We start from the raw sequence: 22,941 nt of genomic DNA on the forward strand, positions 1-22,941 counted from the left end.
GCCACTTAGCTGGAGGAAGCCAAGAGGAGAAGAAAAGGCGACCTTGAATTTTTTTGGTTTTTTTTTTTAAGGAATTTAATGCTCCTAAAGTAGCGACTCTTTGACCAGGTTTGTTTCTAGTGTGCCGTGTCTTATTCTACTTTTTCCCCCCAATATTAATTTATTCATATCCCCCCTATTTTTACAAATTAGCTCAAGACGGCGAACCTATCCTCCACCTCTTTTTAATGTTTCTACATTGTGTATATTCAGGGTAATCTGTACGTTCAGTAGCGGAGAACTTTCCAGGAAAGTTCATAATTTCCCCTCAAACCATGATGATGATGATGATGGTGATGTTATCCATTCAGCCGTGATGACTGTTGGCCAGGCCTTGCCACATCTTTCAGTGTTGCACTATTGCACACTAAAACAACTGGACACGAGAGCAATTCTCCCCACCCCACCCCCTATGCCATCACTCTGCTAAACAACTAATTCCCACAACTCTGTCAAACTACCTAGTAGGGCTGCATAACTTTTATCCTTCTCATCCTTCCTATTACCTATTCCTTATTTTCTTAGGACTATAACTTTGCTGCTTGTATGGAATACTGCATCGTTTGGGTCACCAGGATGTAAAAAACGATGTTGAGACTCTCTAGAAGGAGTACAGAGATGTTAAGGAGACTGCAGGCTAAAACTAATAAGGAATGGCTGCTGGAATTGGGTATGTCTAGCACGGCTCAGCTTGGAAAGCTCTCCCTTTCCCCTCAGCATGGCCGGCTCAGGAATTCTGGGAGTTGAAGTCCACGAGTCACAAAGCAGCCTAGGCCAGGGGTAGGCCACCTTGGCTCTTTTGTGACTCGTGGACTTCAACTCCCAGAATTCCTGAGCCAGCACGGCTCAGCTTGGAAACCTCTCCCTTTCCCCTCAGCATGGCTGGCTCAGGAATTCTGGGAGTTGAAGTCCACAAGTCACAAAGCGGCCTAGGCCAGGGTTAGGCAACCTTGGCTCTTTTGTGACTCGTGGACTTCAACTCCCAGAATTCATGAGCCAGCATGGCTCAGCTTGGAAACCTCTCCATTTCCCTTTAACATGGCTGGCTCAGGCATTCTGGGAGTTGTAGTCCATGACTCATAAAAGAGCCAAGGTTGCCTACCCCTAGTCTAGTGGGCAGAACTCGCTGAACAAACATCTCGCTTAGCAACAGAAATTTTGGGCTCAATTGCAGTCATTAGGTCGAGGTCTATCTGTATAGCATTCATCGTTCTCTGGCGAGCCAGAGAACTACTGATATATTGAATACTGTACCCCGGCGCTTCCCAACCTTTCCAGATTGACCGCAGGCAGGCGGAGGGGATGGCTCCACAGAGATACAGGGCTACACCCCAGGGATTGGGGACCCCTGCTGTACCGGATTCAAAAAGATTGAGAACTCTGGTCCTGGAGCAAAGGACGAGAGCAATTGGAATGGTGAGAAGAGGCTGGGAGGAAAGGGAGCTTAGATTAGGAATAGTCCTCAGAATGGGATGTTCCTGGATTGGTTTTGGGCAGGGGTAGGCCACCTTGGCTCTTTGATGACTTGTGGACTTCAACTCCCAGAATTCCTGAGCCAGCACGGCTCAGCTTGGAAACCTCTCCCTTTCCCCTCAGCATGGCCGGCTCAGGAATTCTGGGAGTTGAAGTCCACGAGTCATAAAGCGGCCTAGGCCAGGGTTAGGCAACCTTGGCTCTTTTATGACTCGTGGACTTCAACTCCCAGAATTCCTGAGCCAGCACGGCTCAGCTTGGAAACCTCTCCCTTTCCCCTCAGCATGGTTTCGGGTAATCAGCCGCACACATCCCTGGGTTTCTTCTAAAACACAGTCACAAGGATGCACAGGGCACAGTGCAAACAATCTCAAGGGTGTTCTTTGGGCCAGCTGTAAGGGGTTCAGTGTCTAGTGGTTCGGTGTTTCTCAGCCTTGTCAGCTTTTAAAACGTTTGGCTGGGGAATTCTGGGAGTTGAAGTCCAGGTATCTTAAAAGTTGCCAAAGCGGAGAAACCGCTCTTTTCTATGCTGTGCTCTGGGGTCACGTGACTAGCAGGGAGGAGGGGCTTAGAGCGGAGGCCCAGAATCCTGCAAAAGCCTCCGTTCTAAGCTCCTCCCTCTTCTAGTCATGTGACCCAGAACGGGAAATTAGGGGAGGGGCTGTATTTCTCTGCACTCCCCAACCTTCCTAGTTCATTTTTCAATCTTGGCCACTTTAAGATGGGTGGACGTCAACTCCCAGAATTCCCCAGCCAGCAACGCTGGCTGGGGAATTCTGGGAGTTGGAGTCCACCCATCTTAAAGTGGCCAAGGTTGAAAAGCATTGCATGAACAAACCTAATCTTTCATCCGTTTTTGCTTTCAATCTGGTGCCCGGCTGGTCCTTTTTCCAGAACAGGATGGTGCTCACAGACAATTTCTTTCACATTATATTTCTTTCCCACCTTCCGTTGGTTTAGAAAAATGGAACAACGATGGACAACAGCAACTGCCGAAGCCCAAAGCGAAGAAGCAGAGGCAGCAGGGAAGAGCGAGGATAGTTGGCGAAATCAGTGCATTTTTACTGGCGACGTCATTCTGTAACGCAGCAGATCTCAAACTTGGCGACTTTTTTTTTTTTTTTGCAGACGTGTGGACTCCAACTCCCAGAATTCCCCAGCTAGGGAATCCTGGGAAGTGAAGTCCGCATATCTTAAAAGCTGCTAAGGTCGAAAAAACACGGCCTTCAAACAATAATCGTGAGGAACACTGCTGCAAAAGTCAAGACGTCGGTAGCCGTTTTTGAAGACGGCGGCCCCCTGTTTAATACGATCGGTGTCCTCAAAACTGTTTCACACATCTGTGTATTTTATAGTTCTGGCTCCGTCCTCGGTGGATCCTTCCGTAAAGATCAAGGTCTGTCCCACAACTGCCCTTTACCAACTGAATATTATCATTTTCCCTCCCCCGCTCCCCATGCTTGGGTGACTGAGGCCTAGCATAACCCTTCAGCGGTATTCCTTCCCTGTTCCCATTTTTGTTTCTCACAGTCATGGGACCTCTGATGTCTGGTAAGATTAGATCTTTGGCAGAAACCTTGTCCACAGTCCGCGCATCGATACGGCTTCTCTCCCGTGTGGATTCTCCGATGGACAATCAGGTGCGCCCTTTGGCTGAAGCCTTGCCCGCACTCCACACACTTGTGAGGTTTCTCCCCCGTGTGGGTTCTCTGGTGCACCACGAGGTGTGTCCTTTGCGTAAAACTCTGACCACACTCCGAGCAAATGTAGGGTTTCTCTCCCGTGTGGATCCTCTGATGCCGGATGAGGTTGGATCTCTGGCTGAAACTCTGCCCGCACTCGGCGCAGAGGTGAGGTTTTTCTCCCGTGTGGATTCTTTGATGGATCACCAGGTGCGCTTCCCACGTGAAGGTCTGGCCGCACTGGCCGCACTGAAAAGGCTTCTCTTTTGTGTGGATCCTCTGGTGAGCCACAAAGTTCTTCCTCCGATTGAACGTCTTCCCGCAATCCATGCACTGGCGAGGTTCTTCGCCGGCGTGGATTTTTTGATGCCGGATGAAATTCGATTGCCAGTTAAACATCTTCCCACACTTCATGCACTGATACGGGTTAGCTCGCAGGGAGATCGTCTCGTGGGTCCTGTGGCCCGGCTCAAGGCTGAGGCCCACCCGGTGATTTGAGCTGTGGTATGAAGCCTTCTCCTCCGTGTGGACTTTCTGATGTTTAATAAGGTGCGGGCTCTGCCGAAAACTCTTCCCACAGTCAAGACAGGTGAAGGGTTTTTCCCCGGTGTGAATCCTCTGGTGGCTGATGAGGTTTGCCCTCTGGTTGAATCTTTTCCCACAGTCGGAGCATTTGTGAGGTTTTTCTCGGGTGTGGATGCTCTGGTGTCTCCGGAGGTTCCCCCTGCGGCTGAATACTTTCCCACACCGGAAACACGGATAGGGTTCCTCTGCCGTTTGGTCCTGTCTGACAAGACCGCTTGGCTGGTGGGGCGCACTGTCGCCCGTGTGAATCTTCTGATGCTTGATGAGGTTGGATTTCTGGCCAAAGCTCTTCTCGCACTCGGAGCACTTGTACGGCTTCTCCCCCGTGTGGATTCGGAGATGCCTCACCAGATTGGACCGCTGGCTGAAACTCTGCCCGCAGTCGGCACATTTGTGGGGCTTCTCGCCGGTGTGCAACCGCTTGTGGATGATCAGGTGAGCTCTCCACCGGAAGCTTTTCCCACAGTCCGGACACCGGTACGGTTTCTCCCCAGTGTGGATCCTCTGATGTGCATTCAGGTTGGTCCTCTGGTTGAACCGCTTCCCGCACTCCAAGCACTTGTGCGGCTTGTCTTTCGTGTGGATGCTCTGATGCCTAAGGAGGTTGCCTCGCCGGGAGAAGATTTTCCCGCACTTGAAGCACTGACAGGGGTTTTCTCCGAGAGAATCCTCGTCCAATCTGCGGCGATTCGACCTCTGAGCCAGCCTCTTCCCGTTAATGGAGCGTCGCGGCGGCCTGTCCCCCAAATGGACGCTCTGGTGCTTGACGAGGTTCGATTTCTGAGTGAAGCTCTTCTCGCATTCCAGACATTTGTACGGCTTCTCCCCGGTGTGGACTCGGTGGTGTCGAACAAGATTGGAGACCTGGCTAAAACTCTGCCCGCAGTCTGTGCACTGGTGAGGTTTCTCTCCGGTGTGAATCCTCCGATGAATGATGAGGTTGGCGCTCCGACTGAAACATTTCCCACAGTCAACGCAGGGATAAGGCTTCTCGCCGGTGTGGAAGCGCTGGTGTCGCATAAAACTGGTTTCCCACTTGAAGCTTTTCCCGCATTTTGAGCACTGAAATGTCTTTCCTCCCACATGGGTTCTCTGGTGCCTGTTGAGATTGGATTTTTGAGTAAAGCCCTTGCCGCAAACAGCGCATACGTGTCTCCGCTTTCCCGTGGGCGCTTTGTCCTCCGAGACACGTTCACCGGAGACCCCGCTCTCGTCGAGAATGGCGTTGTTTCTTCTCTTGTCTGTGGGGAATCTCTGCTCCCATCTTTGTGCCGCTTGTTCCCCAAAGTTTTCTTCCAGAACTTGAGTTTCAGCTTTTTCCAATAAGACTTCAAAGACAGCCTCTTCATCGTCACTCTCCCACTTATCTGTCAAGATTGAAAGAGAGCATTAGAAAAGCTACGGCTCATACAGGTAGAATGGTTGAAACAACACAGATCCATATTCTGTGCTACTTTTTTCCCCCCATTTATTTATTTTTTTAACCCTTCTAATGCGTGACTACAATCAGTTTAAGATAATTTCACCACAATTTGTTTCAGGGCAAGCCAAGTTTAATTTGAAAGTTATGGGCTTCCCGTTTCCTGAGACTCTGCATAATGTGAGAAATAGGGATAATAATGGAATGGAACGGAACGGAACAGAACAGAATTTTATTGTCACTTTAAATGTGCACTAATCAGCATACATTAAAATGAAATTTTGTTTCATGCAGCACTCAAAAGATTACCATTATACATATACCCACATACACACACATACATGACACAGAGAATTAGCTTGTAAGCCGCCCTGAGTCTTCGGAGAAGGGCGGGATATAAATGGAATTAAAATAAAAAAAAATAAAAATATATATGTTTATGGCTTCCTGGCTTATTCCTGGTTTGTTTTTCTACCATGCCCCAACCATCCTCAGAAGAGAAGAATAAGAGAGAGAGAGAGAGAGAGAGAGAGAGAGAGAGAGAGAGAGAGAGAGAGAGAGAGAGAGAGAGAGAGAGAGAGAGAGAGAGAGAGAGAGATCAAACCAGGACATAGACTAACCAGCAATGATTACTTTGCCTGGCTGCTAGACTAACATTTGTTCATTTGAAAAATAAACCACATTTTTTTGGGGTCGGGGGGAAACCCACAGTTTTTTTTCCTCAGCTTCCGTTTTTTTCTTCAGCTTCTGTTTCTGAAATTGTGCTGGGAGCCATTTTCTCTTCAGGAAACTGAGGAGAATTGTCTTGCCCGCTGCAAAAAAACTGGGAGCGATTCTTTCCAAGTTGGAATCTCACAAAACCTTCTTCAGCAAGCTCTATTATGAGTTCCTTGCCCACTTCCGCCAGATATTTAGACTGCATTTAGCCTTTTTATTACCCTATCAAGTCCTTCCCAAAGATCTGGTAAGGCCACACTTGGAATACTGCATCCAGTTTTGGTCACCACGATGTTAAAAAAGATGATGAGACTCTAGAAAGAGTGCTGAGAAGAGCAACAAAGAGGATTAGGGGACTGGAGGCTAAAACATACAAGGAACGGTTGCTGGAATTGGGTATGTGTAGTTTAATGAAAAGAAGGACGACGGGGGACATGATAGCAGTGTTCCAGTATCTCAGGGGCTGCCCCAAAGAAGAGGGAGTCAAGCTATTCTCCAAAGCACCTGAAAGCAGGACAAGAAGCAACGAATGGAAACTAGTCAAGGAGAGACGCAACCTAGAACTAAGGAGAAACTTCCTGACAAGTTAGAACAACTAACCAGTGGAACCTGGAAGTCTTTAGGAAGAGACTGGACAGCCATTTGTCTGAAATGGTATAGGGTTTCCTGCCTGAGCAGGGGGTTGGACTAGAATTTATTTATTTATTTATTTATTTATTTATTTATTTATTTTTTGATTTGATTTGATTTGATTTGATTTGTATACCGCCCTTTCCCGAAGGACTCAGGGCGGTTTACAGGGTGTTTAAAAGAAAAATCAATACAAAAGTTAAAACAATTAAAAAGATTAAATCAGTCCCTGAGAGAAAAATAAAAAAAAACCAGTTAAAATTAAAATTCTCAGCCTGGGCCAGAGAGCTCGAAGACAGATGACCTCCAAGGTCCCTTTCTACTTTATCATCCTCATCCTCATCCTCTGGGATGGGCAGATGTTGCTGTTTGATGGTTAGAAAGATATAATTACGGGATGTAAGCTGTTCCCAATAAAACTGCCTTTTGCAATGGACTGATGGGGATTTTGTTGAGGTCAGTGGTGTTCAAACGGTGCTCGGGCTGTTTTGGGATTGCAGCCAAGGTGTTATTAACCGCAGGCATTGTCTTTGCTTTCTTTTGCTACTGTCATTCAATTTCTAATGGCAGATCTTTACACTTTGTGATTTTCTCCAGTTCTTTCTCTTTTCGATTCTGTCACATTCGGGTAGGGCCGTGTTCCCCTGTCTAGACTTTATTCGAAGTTACGATGAACCTCCTCGGGGCTATTCACAAATGTGAATCTGAAGTTTCCCTCCCTGCGGTCACACGGTCCCATTTTGGGGCACTCAAGAAATCAGCCCACGTTTGCAGCCGTTTGCAGCCATGCAAAGTTACCGGCATTCACTTCCCTTTTCCAGAAACAAAAAAAAAAAATGCCAGTTTCCAGCAGAAAATGTACATTGCGGTCACGTGACTTTGCATGGCTGCAAATGGCTGCAAATGTGGGCTGATTTCTGAGCGCGCAAAAAATGGGACTTTGTGACTGTGTCATACTCTCCAAAGAACTTAGAGGCATTGTTTACTTTAAAGAATCTTTATTCGAGTAGCATGGCATCGGCACGTACATGGTCGAAGCCAAAATCTGAATTCCCCTCCCCTTGGCACAAAGTATCAAGCACAATTCCCTCCTCTAATTAACAGTCATAAATCACATTCTCCAATTACTTTGAAATGCAGGCTTTCCCTCCAGTTCTCCAACCCGCCAGGTCTTATCATCTCTTATTTCAAAAACTCTGAACATTATAACACTATTATAATGTTATGTCTAACTAACTCCCATTACATTCCTCCTCCTCCTCCTCCCACCAGTATCATCTAGCTCTAGCTCTAACTCTAAGAGTGAAACACAAGTATAAAAAGGGCTGCATCTCCAAAGAGCCTTGGTGGAGCAGTGGGCTAATGCCTCCTTAAGTAACACCAGCTGCCTGCAATTAGTGCAGGTTCGAGTCCCACCAGGCTCAAGGTTGACTCAGCCTTCCATCCTTTCCAGGTAGGTAAAATGAGGAGCCAGATTGTTGGGGGCAATTAAGCTGACTTTGTAATAATGCCGCTTGGGGTGTGTGTGTGAAAGCCCTAATAAGCAGGCATATACATAGAATGAAGGCTATTGCTAAGCACATTGGTTTGTGCTTAAATTGTAAGCCGCCCTGAGTCTTCGGAGAAGGGCGGGATATAAATGGGATAAAAATAAAATAAATATGTTGTCAAAGCAAGAATATCTGGTGTTAGCAGCACTGACAGACTGCAAGGAGGGAAAATTCAAATTCACAACTTCGAATGAAGCCTGGACCGTGGAACATGGCCCTACCCGAATATGACAGAATGGAAAAGAGAAAGAACTGGAAAATAAAGAGTCATTGGCAGAGAATAGATGAACTTAAAACAACGGTGGTGTTCGCTTTACAGTTGTAGCCTTCCCTTAGGGACTGCCACAAAAAAGGTCATAAAGTCAGATGTAGCCCCATATCTGCTTAATGATCTGCTTTAATGACTGGCATGGCACTTACGACCCCAACTCAAGGCTCAACGACGGTTGCAAGTTGAAGACTACCAGCGTCGCTCTCGACAGTCGAGATGGGCAGCATAGTAAAGCCGTAACTAAATAAATAAATAAATAAATTCACGGCAAAGCATCCGTACCCAACCAGTTGGCCTGTTCCTGCTTGATTTCCCGGCAAGGCTGTTTTTCGCCAGCGTCGTCTTCTCTCGAAAAACTCATGGCTACTTCTTCAAACTCTCCCAGCACCTAAAACGATAGAAAGCAAGAATGTGGGGTGGAGGGGGGGCTGCAAGTCTGGCTACTCGAATCAGAATGACGAGGGGAGCCTCACCTGGCCGGTTCTGGCCCTTTGGGATGCGTGTGCGATGTCACAACAACACAAAGTATGAAGATGGTGGGGTGTGCTGCACAGCGGTGGAACCATTTAGTCGGGAAACACATTTCACAACTCCACTTTACTGAGACAGGCTACAAGCAGTGTTTTTCAACCTTGGCAATTCTGGGAGTTGAGGCCCGCAACTCTTAAAAAGTTGCCAAGTTTTGGAGACCCCCTTGTCTACACTCAAAAAAATGAGCATTCGGGACGAGGCGCAGCCTTGGGAAATGTTAAAACAGGCAGTAAGGCCTGGAGAAAAAAACTGGAAAACTAATTCCTGGGCTTAGTATGAAGTGGGAAAGTCAGAGAGACCCCAAATGTTTCTGGTGAAGAGACCGGCTTGATCACATTTTTATTTTATTTTAATTCCATTTATATCCCGCCCTTCTCCGAAGACTCAGGGCGGCTTACAAGCTTAGCAGTAGCCTTCATTCTATGTATATGCCTGCTTATTAGGGCTTTCACACACCCCACAAGCGGCATTATTACAAAGTCAGCTTAATTGCCCCCAACAATCTGGGTCCTCATTTTACCTACCTGGGAAGGATGGAAGGCTGAGTCAACCTTGAGCCTGGTGGGACTCGAACCTGCACTAATTGCAGGCAGCTGGTGTTACTTAAGGAGGCATTAGCCTACTGCTCCACCAAGGCTCCAAGCACATTTCAGGCTGTTGGCTCACCGATACCCTTCAAGGGGGAAATGCAAAATTTCAGGCACCAAATTTATTGCTGACTGGAAAGCCTTCTGTACTTTTTGTGTGAAACAACAAAAAAAATGAACTTGTGCTATATGCTTTTGATTAGGAAAAAAAAATAAGATTATAGAAATGGGAAGATCCTGCTCTAGCCACAGAATAAGAGGTAAAGTTATAATTGTTGAAAAGAAAATTGGACTTTTTTTATATCTTCTTTCCTCTTTTTCCTACACTTTTGGCTTTCTCCTTCCCCCCCCCCCCCGCCCGCTATTCTGCCTTTAGGACAAGAAGGCCTGGAGGAACGTTGTCCATGGGGTTGCGATGGGTCGGACACGACTTCGCAGCTAATGACAACTACAGCAAAAATCCTGCCTTCACTTTATTCTAAATATGTCCATCAATGATTCTAAATACATTCTGGCAAAGTTCCAACTTTCTTTGCTAAAATCTTTATAAAGTTATTTATTTTATTTATTTTTATTTTAATCCCATTTATATCCCGCCCTTCTCCGAAGACTCAGGGCGGCTTACAATTTAAGCACAAACCAATGTGCTTTAGCAATACTATCAGCATTTCGGGCACAGAGGACCAGTGATCAAGGCAAAGAATTTATCCCTCAGTTTGAGGAGGCAGCAGCTAATTTCAGCCTACAATAAAAGAATTTTCCAACCTCAGCTGCTTTAGAATTTATGAACACCATCTCCCAGAATTCCCCCAGCCGGCATGTAATTTTGAGAATTGAAGCTCACACATCTTAACGCAAGCTGGCTGCAGAACTCTGGGACCTGGAAGCCTGCAGATCTTAAAGCAAAGGGGCTGAGGAATTCTGGGAGTTGAAGTCCACACATCTTAAAAGTTGCTGAGGTTGAGACACACTTGATTCCACCTGTCGGTCCCTGCTGAGACACAATGAGAGAGCAACTGCGATACCGCTTCATAGTGCTTTACAGCAGTGGCCCCCAAACCTTTGGGCACCAGGGACCCGGTTCCATGGAGGTTTTTCCACCGACCGGAAGGGGCGTGCTTTCACATGCCGCCTGCATCCCGTGGATGGGGCTTCGCTCGTTTGCACGGCCCGGTTTCTGGCATGCCGGAGCACGGGGCCGGTCCACGGATCAGGGATCGGGGATCCCTCCTTTACAGCTCTCTCTAAGCGTTTTACAGAGTCAGCATACGGCTCCCCTACAATCCGGGTCCCCGTTTTACCAACCTCGGAAGGATGGAAGGCTGAGTCAACCTTGAGCCGGTCAGGATCGAACTCCTGGCGGTGAGCAGAGTCAGCCTGCAACACTGCACTTTAAGCCCTGTGCCACCCTGGCTCTTATGAGATGAAGGACCGATGGAAAACTCATCCCCAGCTCCCCCAACTCACCCCACCCCAGAAACAACCCCCCCCCTTACTTCCTGTTTCCAACTCTCAGTCTCTTGCTGCCTCAGCAGGAAGTCTTCCACCAAGGCCACCGCCTGGGCACAGGTCTCTGGCCCGCTTTCTCCAACCCAGCCCTGGATGTCCTCGGGCAAGATGGCTAAGAACTGCTCCAGGACCACCAGCTCCACCATCCGCTCCTTCGAATTCAGCTCCGGCTGCAGCCAGTTGAGACACAGCTCCCGCAGCCGGGCGCAGACGTCCCAGGGCCCCTCCGCCTCTTGGTAGCAAAGCCACCGGAAGTGCTGCCGATGCAGCTCCGCGCTGGGGGTCTCCTCGGCCTGGCCCTCTCCCTTCACCTCTCCATCGTCGCTCTGCTCTGCGGGGTCCCCGTCCAGGCCGGTTTTGAAAGGCCTCTCTCGCGGCAGAAGCCCACCTGCCTCTTCCTGTGGGGGCTGTTCGCCGGCCCCGGTTTCAACAGGAGCCAGAAGCCCCGGGATCTGGCGGTTGCTCCAACCCGAACACGGGGACTCTCTGTTCTTCAGGATGTCTCGCCATTGGGCTTCCCAACATGGCGACAGCATCCCCTCTTCGAGATCCCGCTCTGTTGGCTTGGCTGTCATCCGGCTAAAATGCTCTCCGATGGTGAAAGCCTGGATAACGTAAGGGCTCTTCCTGAAACGGGTCGGGCCGGCCAGCGCAAGGCCATTTCTCTCGAGCTCCTCCATTTTGACTCCTTTTTCTAGCCTGCTTTCGTAAGGGGGGAGGCCCACGGAGGACACCTCCTGTCGCTCGGCCGCCATTTCGACCTTGGCTCTGCTCAATTGCTCGCCTTCCCAGCCCAGCGCTGGTTTCTTTCTGCGGACATGACCGAGGTGTGTGTGTGTGTGTGTGTGTGTGTGTGTGTGTGTGTGTGTGTCTGAGTCCAAGTCTGGGCAAGTTCAGAGCGGTACATACAAGGCAGAGACGATGGGATTTCAGAGCTTCTCACCTACAGAAAAAAAAATTGGGAACATCTCTCTCTCTCTCTCTCTCCGAAGAACTTCTTCCTGAAGGACAGAGAAAGAAATGTGGGTGAGAAAAAAAATATAATACTGAAACGGTCACTCGCTGAACAGCAGAATCCCAGAGCTACAAAGGGGCCACACTGAGGTCATCCAATCCAGCCCTTTCCAGATTAAACCACTCTCAGGAAATCGTCTTGAGCAACCAGGTGAAAAACCAGCCTAACAACTCTCTGCTAAGACTCCCTCCACAAAACGGCTCTTACCCTTTAGGAAGTTTCTTCGAACGTTCGGTCAGGATCTACCCGGTCATCAGTTAAATCCATGGAATGGAACAAAACAGCATTTCTCAAAGGGAGAAATGTGAAAACAACTACCCCTGTTTTCTCGAAAGCCCTACCCCGGAAATAAGCCCTAGCTTGATTTTTTTTTGGGGGGGTGGGCCTAATATAAGCCCTATCCCGAAAATAAGCCCTAGTTTTGTGGTGAGGCACACACTTAAAAATCAAGCTAGGGCGGGTGTGTGTGCGGATCTGCCCTATGTGCACCCGCTTAACTGGCAGCCAGGCCTCTCCTCGCAGGCCCACTTCTTCTGAGGGGTCTCTTGCAGCCAGACCTGCATTTCTCAGTCACAGGCCTTTCCGGAAGGCTGAGAACCGAGCTACGGATTCAATCCATGGTTCGGTTCTGCAAGACCTCTGCCGCCAAGAACCGAACTACGGATTGAATCCATAGCTCGGTACTCGGCTGCAGAGGCCTTCCGGAAAGGCCTGACTGCAAAATGCAGGCCGGAATGCAGCTGCAAAAATGAAGCTGCTCCTTTGGCCCCAGGAAGAAGTGGACCGGCTGGGCTGGGTTGTCGGTGATAAGAACCCCCACCGAAAATAAGACCTGTGCCTCTTTTGGAGGCCAAAAAAGGCCCAAAAAAAAGGAGACCCGGCCTTATTTTTTGGGAATCACAGGTATAAGTCACTTTTTAAATTTCAAATGGTCTATACCAGGGGTAGGCAACCTTGGCTCTTATATGACTTGTGGACTTCAACTCCCAGAATTCCTGAGCCAGGAATTCTGGGAGTTGAAGTCCACGTGTCATAAAAGAGCCAAGGTTGCCTACCCGTGGTCTACATGATTGGTCGAAAGTCGAGGGCTACCTGTTCATCATTACTCCTGGCACTCTGCCTCTATTGGTAGTTCTCAACCTGTGACCACAACTGGCACAAGATTATTGCTAAATTATTGTCCAGCAGGAGTGACACCTGATTTTATGACTTCTTTTGCCACGGTTGATAAGCAGATCCCTGCAGTCGTTAAATGAAACGTGTGGCCGTTAAGCAAATGCGGCTTCCCCTGTGGCTTGCAGGAAGCCAGCTGGGAAGGTTGCAAAGGGCCACCACGTGACCCCGGGACGCTGCAACCCTTGTAAACACGGACCTCTTAAGGAAAGCTCTCTTAGGATCCGTCCAGCCATCTTAACTGCCCTTGAATATTCAGGCTCTGCTGAAAACAAGACTGCAGGTAGTCCTCGACTTACGATCCCAAGTCAGCCCCAAATTTCTGTCGCTAAGTGAGACATTGGTCGAGTGAGGTTTTGCTTGCCACCGTTAAGTGAAACGCTGCATTGAACCGCAGTGTTAAGTTGGCGACCCGGTTGGTAAGTGAATCTGGCCTGCCTTATCGATTTTGCTTGTCCGACAGTGACAGAAGGTTCCAGAAAGTTACCAAAGGAGATCACATGACCTCAGGACAGTGCAACTCTCCTAGGTACGAATCAGTGACCAAGTGCCCAAATTTGGATCACATGACCGTGGGGAATGCTGCGATGGCTGTTAAGTGTGAGGATCAATTATAAGTCACTTTTCTAGTATTGTAACTTCAAGCGGTGGCTAAACAAACAATGCTGAAGTCGAGTGTGTTTCCCTTTTGTTCAGATTATGCCATTTACGGCTGTCTTGGTGAAAAAGGGGAAGTTTCCACTTCCCTCCAGCTTATACTTCTGCCATCTTTTCCCAAGTTAGAGATGACTTTTCAAAAAAAAAAAAAAGGATCTTTGTATTTAATTGGCAAAGTCTTCTAAATCTGAAATGCACTCAACTTCAATGAGACCATAGGTCTGCATGGTCTGCATGGCAGACCAAACGTTTCTGAATAATTTGACAAATACTAGTTATAGCGATGTTGTATTTTTTTCTTTCTGATTCATATTTATTTCTTTTTTTTTTTTAGAAATTTTTTATTGGTTTTCTGGTTTTACATTTGAATATTTGAAAAGCAACGTGGCGGCTGAGTTGTTCAATAATTCAATAACCTACAAATATCTTTAGCACAGATCTCAAACTATTACATTAAATGTTTCCTCTCTTTTCTCCTTAGTATTTACTGTCCCCATCTTTAAATTAATACAACTCTGATTACATCAATTCAATCAAAAATAACTTTCTTACATTTATCAATAAGGTTTGGCTTATACATATCCTAGTTGGATTAACATTCAATCTTTTTAGACAATCAATGTCCCGACTAAATTTTCCCAATTTTTAGGTTTCCCATTAATATTCGTATTTATGACGGATGGGGTTCCCTTTTGTGACCTTCAGATTCATTTAACAACCAGCTTACTAACTGAACATCTGCAGTGATTTGCTTAACAACGGGGGCAAGGAAGGTCATAAAAATGGGGCAAAACTCACTTAACAAACGTTTCGCTTAGCAATAATCATTTGGGGCTCAATCGTGGTCCTAAGTCAAGGACTACCTGGATTCAAACCTGTTTAAAGTGGTAAAAAGCTGAACACGGGAGGAGGAACATGCATTTTTTGTGTGCCCACAGACAAGCTTTCTTCAATGCTAGGCTGCATTAACAGAGGGATAGAATCAAGATCAAGTGAACTACTAATACTACTTTACAATGCCTTGGTAAGGCCACACCTGGAATACTGCATCCAGTTTTGGTTACCACGATGTAAAAAAGATGTCGAGACTCTAGAAAGGGTACAGAGAAGAGCAACAAAGATGATTAGGGGACTGGAGGCTAAAACATATAGGGAACGGTTGCTGGAATTGGGTATGTGTAGTCTAATGAAGAGAAGGACGAGGGGTGACATGATAGCAGTCTTCCAGTATCTCAGGGGCTGCCCCAAAGAAGAGGGAGTCAAGCTATTCTCCAAAGCACCCGAAAGCAGGACAAGAAGCAACGGATGGAAACTAACCAAGGAGAGAAGCAACCTAGAACTAAGGAGAAACTTCCTGACAGCTAGAACAATTAACCAGTGGAACAACCTGCCTCCAGAAGCTGTGAATGCTCCAACACTGGAGGTTTTTAAGAAGAGACTGGACAGCCATTTGCCTGAAATGGTATAGGGTTTCCTGCCTGAGCAGGGGGTTGGACTAGATGACCTCCAAGGTCCCTTCCAACTTTATATTATTATTATTATTATTATTATTATTATTATTATTATTATTATTATTATTATTATTATTATTATTTCCTGATCTGATGAAACTGCACACACTGGAGCAACGTGTCTCAATCTCAGCAAATTTCAGAGGTGTAAACTTCAACTCCCAGAATTTCCCCAGCACCGTACTGAAGAAGCCATCTTCCCCTTTTGGACAAGCGGGGGTGGGTGGGAGGGAGGGGGGGAAGGGATTATTGCTTGGCTTCCAGGGCAAACAGAAAAGGGGAAGTTTGGAAAGAGGAACCAACCCAGCAGGAAAAAAATAAAATCAAAAAGTGGAACTGTGGGTCCAACCCAACCTCAAAAAGTTCTTTTAATTTTCCTCTTTCATCTTTTAAACCTGTAAGCTAGAGCGGTCTGCCAATTACTTGGAATCGCTTGGGTTCTTTTCAGCTAAAGAGTGGGGTAAAATATTCCAGAATTCCACCGTTTTGCAGATCCTGGAAGCTGTCCTGATTTGCTGGTTTCGTCGGATTACGAATGTGGGAAGAGTTTTCCGCTCTCCCTTGGAAAAAGTATCCTTTGATTTCAGCGGGGGCAGCACACAGAGCTTTTTCTTGGAAAAAGCTCAGTGGGTTAATACTTGGATGGGAGACCAAAAGGAAATCCAAGAGCTGCAGATTAGTCTGGGAGGTAAACAATTTTCCAGAAAACAGTAGTGGTAAACCACTTCTGTTTTGCCTGCAAAAAAAAAAATATGGTTATGATAACGAAAGCCCCGCAAGCTTAAAGTATCCCCTGCTTTAGGCAATAACCCAACTGCTTCTAAGAGAAGCTCTCTTAAAATCCAGCCATCGAAACCGTCCTTGAATGTTCAGCTTCTAGTGAACACAAGATCACAGGTGGTCCTCGACTTACGACCACAATTGAGCCCCCAAATTTCTGTCGCTAAGCGAGACATCGGTTGGGCGGGTTTTTTTGCCCCGTTTTACCACCTCTCTCTTGCCACAGCTGTTAAGTGAAACGCTGCATTTAGCTGTGCAGTGTGCACTGCACTGTGTTAAGTCAGTGACGCGGCTGTGGGGTGGAGCTGGCCGCCTCAGCGATTTTGCTTGTCAGAAAGCGACTGAAGGTTACAGACAAGTACAGAAGGGGGGGAATCACATGACCTCAGGACAATGCCGACGTCATAAATATGAGTCCGCTGCCGAGCGTCTGAATTTGGATCGCACGACCACGAGGATGCTGCCAACGGTCGCCAGTGCGAAATACGAACATCGGTCCCTTTTTTATTTTAATTCCATTTATATCCCGCCCTTCTCCGAAGACTCAGGGCGGCTTACAAGCTTAGCAGTAGCCTTCATTCTATGTATATGCCTGCTTATTAGGGCTTTCACACACACCCCTCAAGCGGCATTATTACAAAGTCAGCTTAATTTTCCAGTGCTGTTGTAACTTCGGTCACTCAATGAAACGTCATAAGTAAAGGACTACTTGTACAGCCGAAGCAACCCCACCAAACAATGTCTCGTCAAGAGAAATGCAGAAAACTAAAGCAGACTCTCGTTGAGCAAATGTGAAAATGTTCAGGACGAAAATATTGTGAGACACAGAAACGGCTTCCCAGCCTGAAGCCCAGAAAAGACAACCCAAGTCAAACTGAGGCAGGGCTATTGCCCTGTACACCGCCCTGAGTCCTTCGGGAGAAGGACGGTATAAAAATAAAATAAATAAATAAATAAATAAATAAATAAATAAATAAATAAATAAATAAATAAATAAATACAGCAACCGAGAAGCTGGCAAGAGCCTTTGCTTGAGAACCCTACAAGATGGCTGCTAGCGAACGGCCCAGTTCACACGACCCATTAAGCCAGCTTAGAGAAAAGACCTAGAAAGGGCATTTGAACAACGAGATCTTTACGTTCTGTGAAACCCAGTCCATTCACCTCTTTTGTGGCTCCAGGCACTGCGCCTCAAAGTGGGTGAATTTATCGACCAGGTTATTCAGTTTTGGGGAGTAGAGAAATGTACACCACTCTTTTACAGCGAAGGGGGCTTTGAGGGTACATTTCCTACAAACGTAGAGGATTACGAGGATGTGCTCACACCAACCAAACTGCAATCTAGTTAACAACTCTGAGGCTAGTGTGTTGTGCAACTAGCCCCATGGCTTGGGTGGTCTGGTACGTTCGTTATGCAAAGGTTCCATTGAGATTAAGCATAGATGTGTCATGCAACCATAGCATAAGAGTTAAAAACTATCCTGTTGGGGGACCTGAGGATCAGACAAGGCTGACAATATAAAGTTAAATAGCCTTGAGAAAACCAAGATCATGGCATCCGGCCCTCTCAATTCCTGGCAAATAGATGGGGAAGAAATGGAGGTAGTGAGAGATTTTATTTTCCTGGGCTCCAAGATCACCGCAGACGGGGACTTCAGCCAAGAAATTAAAAGACGCTTGCTCCTGAGGAGGAAAGCCATGGCAAATCTAGACAGCACACTAAAAAGCAGAGACATCACCCTGCCAACAAAAGTGCGTATAGTCAAGGCTATGGTCTTCCCAGTTGCAATGTATGGCTGTGAAAGTTGGACCATGAGAAAGGCTGAGAACCAAAGAATTGAGGCCTTTGAACTATGGTGCCGGAGAAGACTCCTGCGAGTCCCTTGGACTGCAAGGCAATCAAACCAGTCAGTCCTAGAGGAGATCAACCCTGACTGCTCTTTAGAAGGCCAGATCCTGAAGTGGAAACTCAAATACTTTGGCCACCTAATGAGAAGGAAGGACTCACTGGAGAAGAGCCTAATGCTGGGAAAGATTGAGGGCAAGAGAAGAAGGGGACGACAGAGAATGAGGTGGCTGGATGGAGTCACTGAAGCAGTAGGCGTGAGCTTAAATGGACTCCAGAAGATGGCAGAGGACAGGAAAGCCTGGAGGAACATTGTCCATGGGGTCGCAATGGGTCGGACATGACTCCGTAACTAACAACAACAAGCCTTGAGAATTAGGCAGCTTCCTAAGCTGCTAGTCCCCTGCGAAAGACTGCAGACCATCACCCTTGTTTTGCATCCCAAAGCAACCCACAATCCTAGAACTGCCAGAGGAGTACAGGTAATCCTTGACTTACAGCAGTTCATTTAATGACCATTCAAAGTTACAATGGCACTGAAAAAAGCCAATGATGACCATTTTTCGCACTTACGACCATTGCAGTATCCCCAAGGACAGGTGATCAAAATTCAGACACTTGGCAACCGGCTCTTATTTATGACAGTCACAGCATCCCGGGATCGCGTGATCCCCTTTTGTGACCTTCTGACAAGCAACGTCAACGAGGAAGCCAGATTCACTTAACAACCAGGTTACTCACTTGACTCAACTGTGGCAAGGTGGTCGTAAAACGGGGCAAAAGTCATTTAACAAACATATCCCTTAACAACAGAAATTTTGGACTCCATTGTGGTCGTAAGCCAAGGACTATCCCTGTATCTCAAAATCTGAAGACACCCTTTGAAACATCCAAGAAAAGGGATCTGGGGTCCGACTGAAAACAAAGCAGAAGCCTAAAAAAAAGGGACAGCCAGCATCCCCCCCCCCCATGTAGGGCTTTTTTTTTCCTCATAGAACGCTCAGAACGGAGTTCCGGCACCTTTTTTGGATGGAACCATGTAGGGTAGGCAAGGCGGGTTTGTATGACATGTGTGAGTTCCGGCACCTTTTTCTTTTACAAAAAAAGCACTGCCCCTATGGAAGAGAAAGCCCTCTGAAGCGGGTTTCACCATTCGGCTGGATCTGCACTCATCTGAACTGTCTCAAAGGTGCTTTTTCCAGAGACAACTGGACTGTCTCGGTTTTCGTTGAAGACATTTCGTTTCTCATCCAAGAAGCTTCCTCAGCTCTGACTGGATGGGGGGGTGGAGGGGGAGAGAGAGACACCAGGCAGAAAACATCTTGCAGCCAAGAAGTCTCCAGACCAATTTTCCCTACTCAGAATGATCCCGAAGACACAGACAAACCTCCAAACGGCCTCAAGGACTCTCTAAAAAAAAAAAATAGGAAGCAAACGACCAGCTGCTGTCTGCAAGGAATATAAAATCCTTCCATTCCCCACCATCCAGTCGTCAGCTTGAAGAAGCTTCTTGGAGGAGAGGCCAAAGGTCTTCAAAGAAAAAGAAAAAAAAAAACAAACCAACCAAGAAAGTCCTGGAGGAAAAAAAAGCACCTTTGGGACAACCGTGAACCTGGACCAACCGAGAATCTCCGTAGGCGCTCATCTGAACGGCAAACCCTCCGCTTCCCCACAACAGCGGACCCAACTTACAAATCCGCTTGGCAAGGCTTCCCACAACCAGGGCTTTTTTTTTTTTCTCATAGAACGCTCAGAATGGAGTTCCGGCACCTTTTTTTGGATGGAACCTTGTAGGGTAGGCAAGGCAAGTTGTATGACATGTGAGTTATAATAATAATAATAATATAAAGTTGGAAGGGACCTTGGAGGTCATCTAGTCCAACCCCCTGCTCAGGCAGGAAACCCTATACCATTTCAAGCAAATGGCTGTCCAGTCTCTTCTTAAAAACCTCCAGTGTTGGAGCATTCACCGCTTCTGGAGGCAGGTTGTTCCACTGGTTAATTGTTCTAACTGTCAGGAAGTTTCTCCTTAGTTCTAGGTTGCTTCTCTCCTTGACTAGTTTCCATCCGTTGCATCTTGTCCTGCTTTCAGGCGCTTTGGAGAATAGCTTGACTCCCTCTTCTTTGGGGCAACCCCTGAGATATTGGAACACTGCTATCATGTCACCCCTCACCCTTCTCTTCGTTAAACTACACATACCCAATTCCAGCAACCGTTCCCTATATGTTCTAGCCTCCAGCCCCCTAATCATCTTTGTTGCTCTTCTCTGTACTCTTTATAGAGTCTCAACATCTTTTTTACATCGTGGTGACCAAAACTGGATGCAGTATTCCAGGTGTGGCCTTACCAAGGCATTGTAAAGTGGTATTAGTACTTCACCTGATCTTGATTCTATCCCTCTGTTCCGGCACCTTTTCTTTTCCAAAAAAAAAAAAGCACTGCCCACAACCCTTCTTAAGTTGATCCAAGTTTAAACCAGGCACGCACACCCAAGCCCCCCTCAACCCAGCCGGCTGGCCGAACACGCAACACCCCAAAAGCTGGCACAGCAAGTCGTGTGAACCCACCACTTTCCCCCCAGCCACCCAGCCACCCCGCCGCTCCCTTCCCAGAACTGTGGCTGATGATGGCCTTTGCAGACCTACTTACCCTCCAGGATGCCCGCTTGGGGGAAGAGGGGCTGAATGCAAGCTTGTGCAAGCTTGCACACACACACACACACACACACACACACACCGGTCCCCGCTTTCCTTAGGAACCCCGACCCCCATGCACCCCCTCTTTTGCACCCGCGGCTGCAACTCCCCACCCTCCGCTCGCAGCCACCATCGCGGCTCGTCTGGGCACCGATTGCAAGCTGCACATCCCGGAGGGTGTCGGAGGAGCGATGCGCCGCCCCTCCCCGCACACCCACAAATTCCCACGCCTCTCTAGGCCTCCCTGCTCGTTGGTTTTAAACCGCGGCGGGTCCGCCGGCCGGGAGCTTCCGCCCATCTCCCTTCTGGCATTTCCGGCCGGACGCGGGCGGGGGGGAAAGAGGAGGAGGAGAGGAAAAGGCTTATCACGTGGATCCCGTGGCGTCACGTGATCGCCTCCCTACAGGTGGGAGGGAGGGAGGGAGGAGGGAGGGGGAAATCTGGGGCAGGAAATGCTCTTCTTAGAACCAGCTGGCCAGCTGCAGGTAGGCGTTCAACAGGAGTAACCCCGCTGACGAGTAGTCCTCGACTTGGGACCACGATTTTAAGAAGAGACTGGCCAGCCATTTGCCTGAAATGGTCTAGGGTTTCCTGCCTGAGCAGGGGGTTGGACTAGACGACCTCCAAGGTCTTTACAAAAACAAAATTTTACAATATATCCCCAAATCCCTCCCACCCCAAACCCCCCTACTTCCCAGAGCTAAATACAGGATTATAGTTACAATAATCATATTCTAAATAAAAATTATGCATAATATACAATTAACAATTAAATGAGCCTTGGTGGAGCAGTGGGCTGATGCCTCCTTAAGTAGCACCAGCTGCCTGCAATTAGTGCAGGTTGGCATCCCACCAGGCTCCAGGTTGACTCAGCCTTCCATCCTTCCCAGGTAGGTAAAATGAGGACCCAGATTGTTGGGGACAATAAGCTGACTTTGTAATAATGCCGCTTGGGGTGTGTGTGAAAGCCCTAAGAAGCAGGCATATACATAGAATGAAGGCTACTGCTAAGCTTGTAAGCTGCCCTGAGTCTTCCGAGAAGGGCGGGATATAAATGGAATTAAAATAAAAATAAATAAAATAAATAAACCAAATTCATAATGCGCTTTAACTCTCTTTTAACATAACTACCAACAACGTACCAATAACAATATCCCACTAAAATCTACTCATAAGCTAAATGGAACTTTTTAGTCCCATATTTGTTCTGAATATAATTTATCCTTCTCCTCCAAACTGAAATATATCTTTCCTGTGAATGATCTTTCAAATAAGCAGAAATCTTAGACATTTCTGCAAGATTCGAAACTTTAAACACCCATTCTTCTATAGTGGGCAAACTATCCTTCTTCCAATATTGTCCCACCAGTAACCGTGCTGCCGTTATCATGTTCAACATCAAGTTGGTTTCTTTAACATCACAATCTACAACAATGCCCAATAAAAACAATTGCGGGGAAAACTTTATCTTTCTCTTAACCTTCCAACTTTATATTATATTATATTATATTATTATATTTCGGTTGAAAAAGCGAGAACGTTGGTTCACTTCGCCCTGGTTTTACGACCTTTTCTTTGCCACCGTGGTTAAGTGGACCGCTTGCAGGCTGTTCTATCTTGTTAAGTGAATCTGACTTTGCCTTTGTCAGGACGTCGCAAAAAAAAGGGGGGGGATCACGTCACACACAGACACAGACACACACACACACACCCAGGACACAGCAACCGTTCTAAAAATAGGAGCCAGTTGCCAAGTGTCTGTATTGATCACGTGATTATGGGCATCGTGCAGTGGTTGGAAGGGTGAAAAAATGGTCATAAGCAGTGCTTTTTTTGTAAAAGGAAAAAGGTGCCGGGACTCAGACGTGTCATACAAACCCGCCTTGCCTACCCTACAAGGTTCCATCCAAAAAAGGTGCCGGAACTCCGTTCTGAGCGTTCTATGAGAAAAAAACCCCCTGATTTTAAGTCACTTTTTCCAGTGCTGTTGAAACTTTGAACGGTCAGTAAATGAACTGTTGTAAGTCAAGGACTACCTGTATTTAAGCTGCCAAACCTAGGAGTTGAGAGAGAAGAGTTTTAAACTAGTCAAATATACTCTGCTGGATTTCTATTCTATTTATTCTATGTATATGCCTGCTTATTAGGGCTTTCACACACACCCCAAGCAGCATTATTACAAAGTCAGCTTAATTGCCCCCAACAATCTGGGTCCTCATTTTACCTACCTCGGAAGGATGGAAGGCTGAGTCAACCTTTTTTATTTTA

At 47.0% G+C, this 22,941-nt stretch overlaps 1 protein-coding gene across 2 annotated transcripts; it reads right to left on the bottom strand.

Annotated features, from left to right (window-relative positions):
* Positions 1 to 2,352: 2,352 nt before the first annotated feature.
* On the bottom strand, positions 2,353 to 20,751 carry LOC310636467 (uncharacterized protein). Of its 2 annotated transcripts, none has more exons than XM_083356330.1 (4): positions 20,627 to 20,751; positions 10,982 to 11,995; positions 8,650 to 8,755; positions 2,353 to 5,146 (listed from the first exon to the last, which is right to left on the bottom strand). In XM_083356330.1, exons 2-4 carry the CDS (start codon positions 11,747 to 11,749, stop codon positions 2,988 to 2,990), a joined length of 3,033 nt encoding a protein of 1,010 aa, XP_083212456.1. In that variant the 5' UTR covers positions 11,750 to 11,995; positions 20,627 to 20,751; the 3' UTR covers positions 2,353 to 2,987. The 2 variants fall into 2 exon arrangements, with proteins under 2 accessions (XP_083212456.1, XP_083212455.1); XM_083356329.1 differs by lacking the exon at positions 20,627 to 20,751 and adding an exon at positions 12,217 to 12,250.
* Positions 20,752 to 22,941: the final 2,190 nt, after the last annotated feature.

The sequence above is a fragment of the Vipera ursinii genome (assembly GCF_947247035.1).
Source record: "Vipera ursinii genome assembly, chromosome: 2".
NCBI lineage: Eukaryota > Metazoa > Chordata > Lepidosauria > Squamata > Viperidae > Vipera > Vipera ursinii.

Excerpts from the sequence above, each read along its gene's own strand:
- LOC310636467 (XM_083356330.1), bottom strand. The coding sequence starts at position 11,749 with ATGGCGGCCGAGCGACAGGAGGTGTCCTCCGTGGGCCTCCCCCCTTAC. Across the intron at positions 8,756-10,981 it reads CTGAGAGTTGGAAACAGGAA|GTGCTGGGAGAGTTTGAAGA; the intron begins GTAAGGGGGGGG and ends CTATCGTTTTAG. Across the intron at positions 5,147-8,649 it reads GGAACAGGCCAACTGGTTGG|ATAAGTGGGAGAGTGACGAT; the intron begins GTACGGATGCTT and ends CAATCTTGACAG.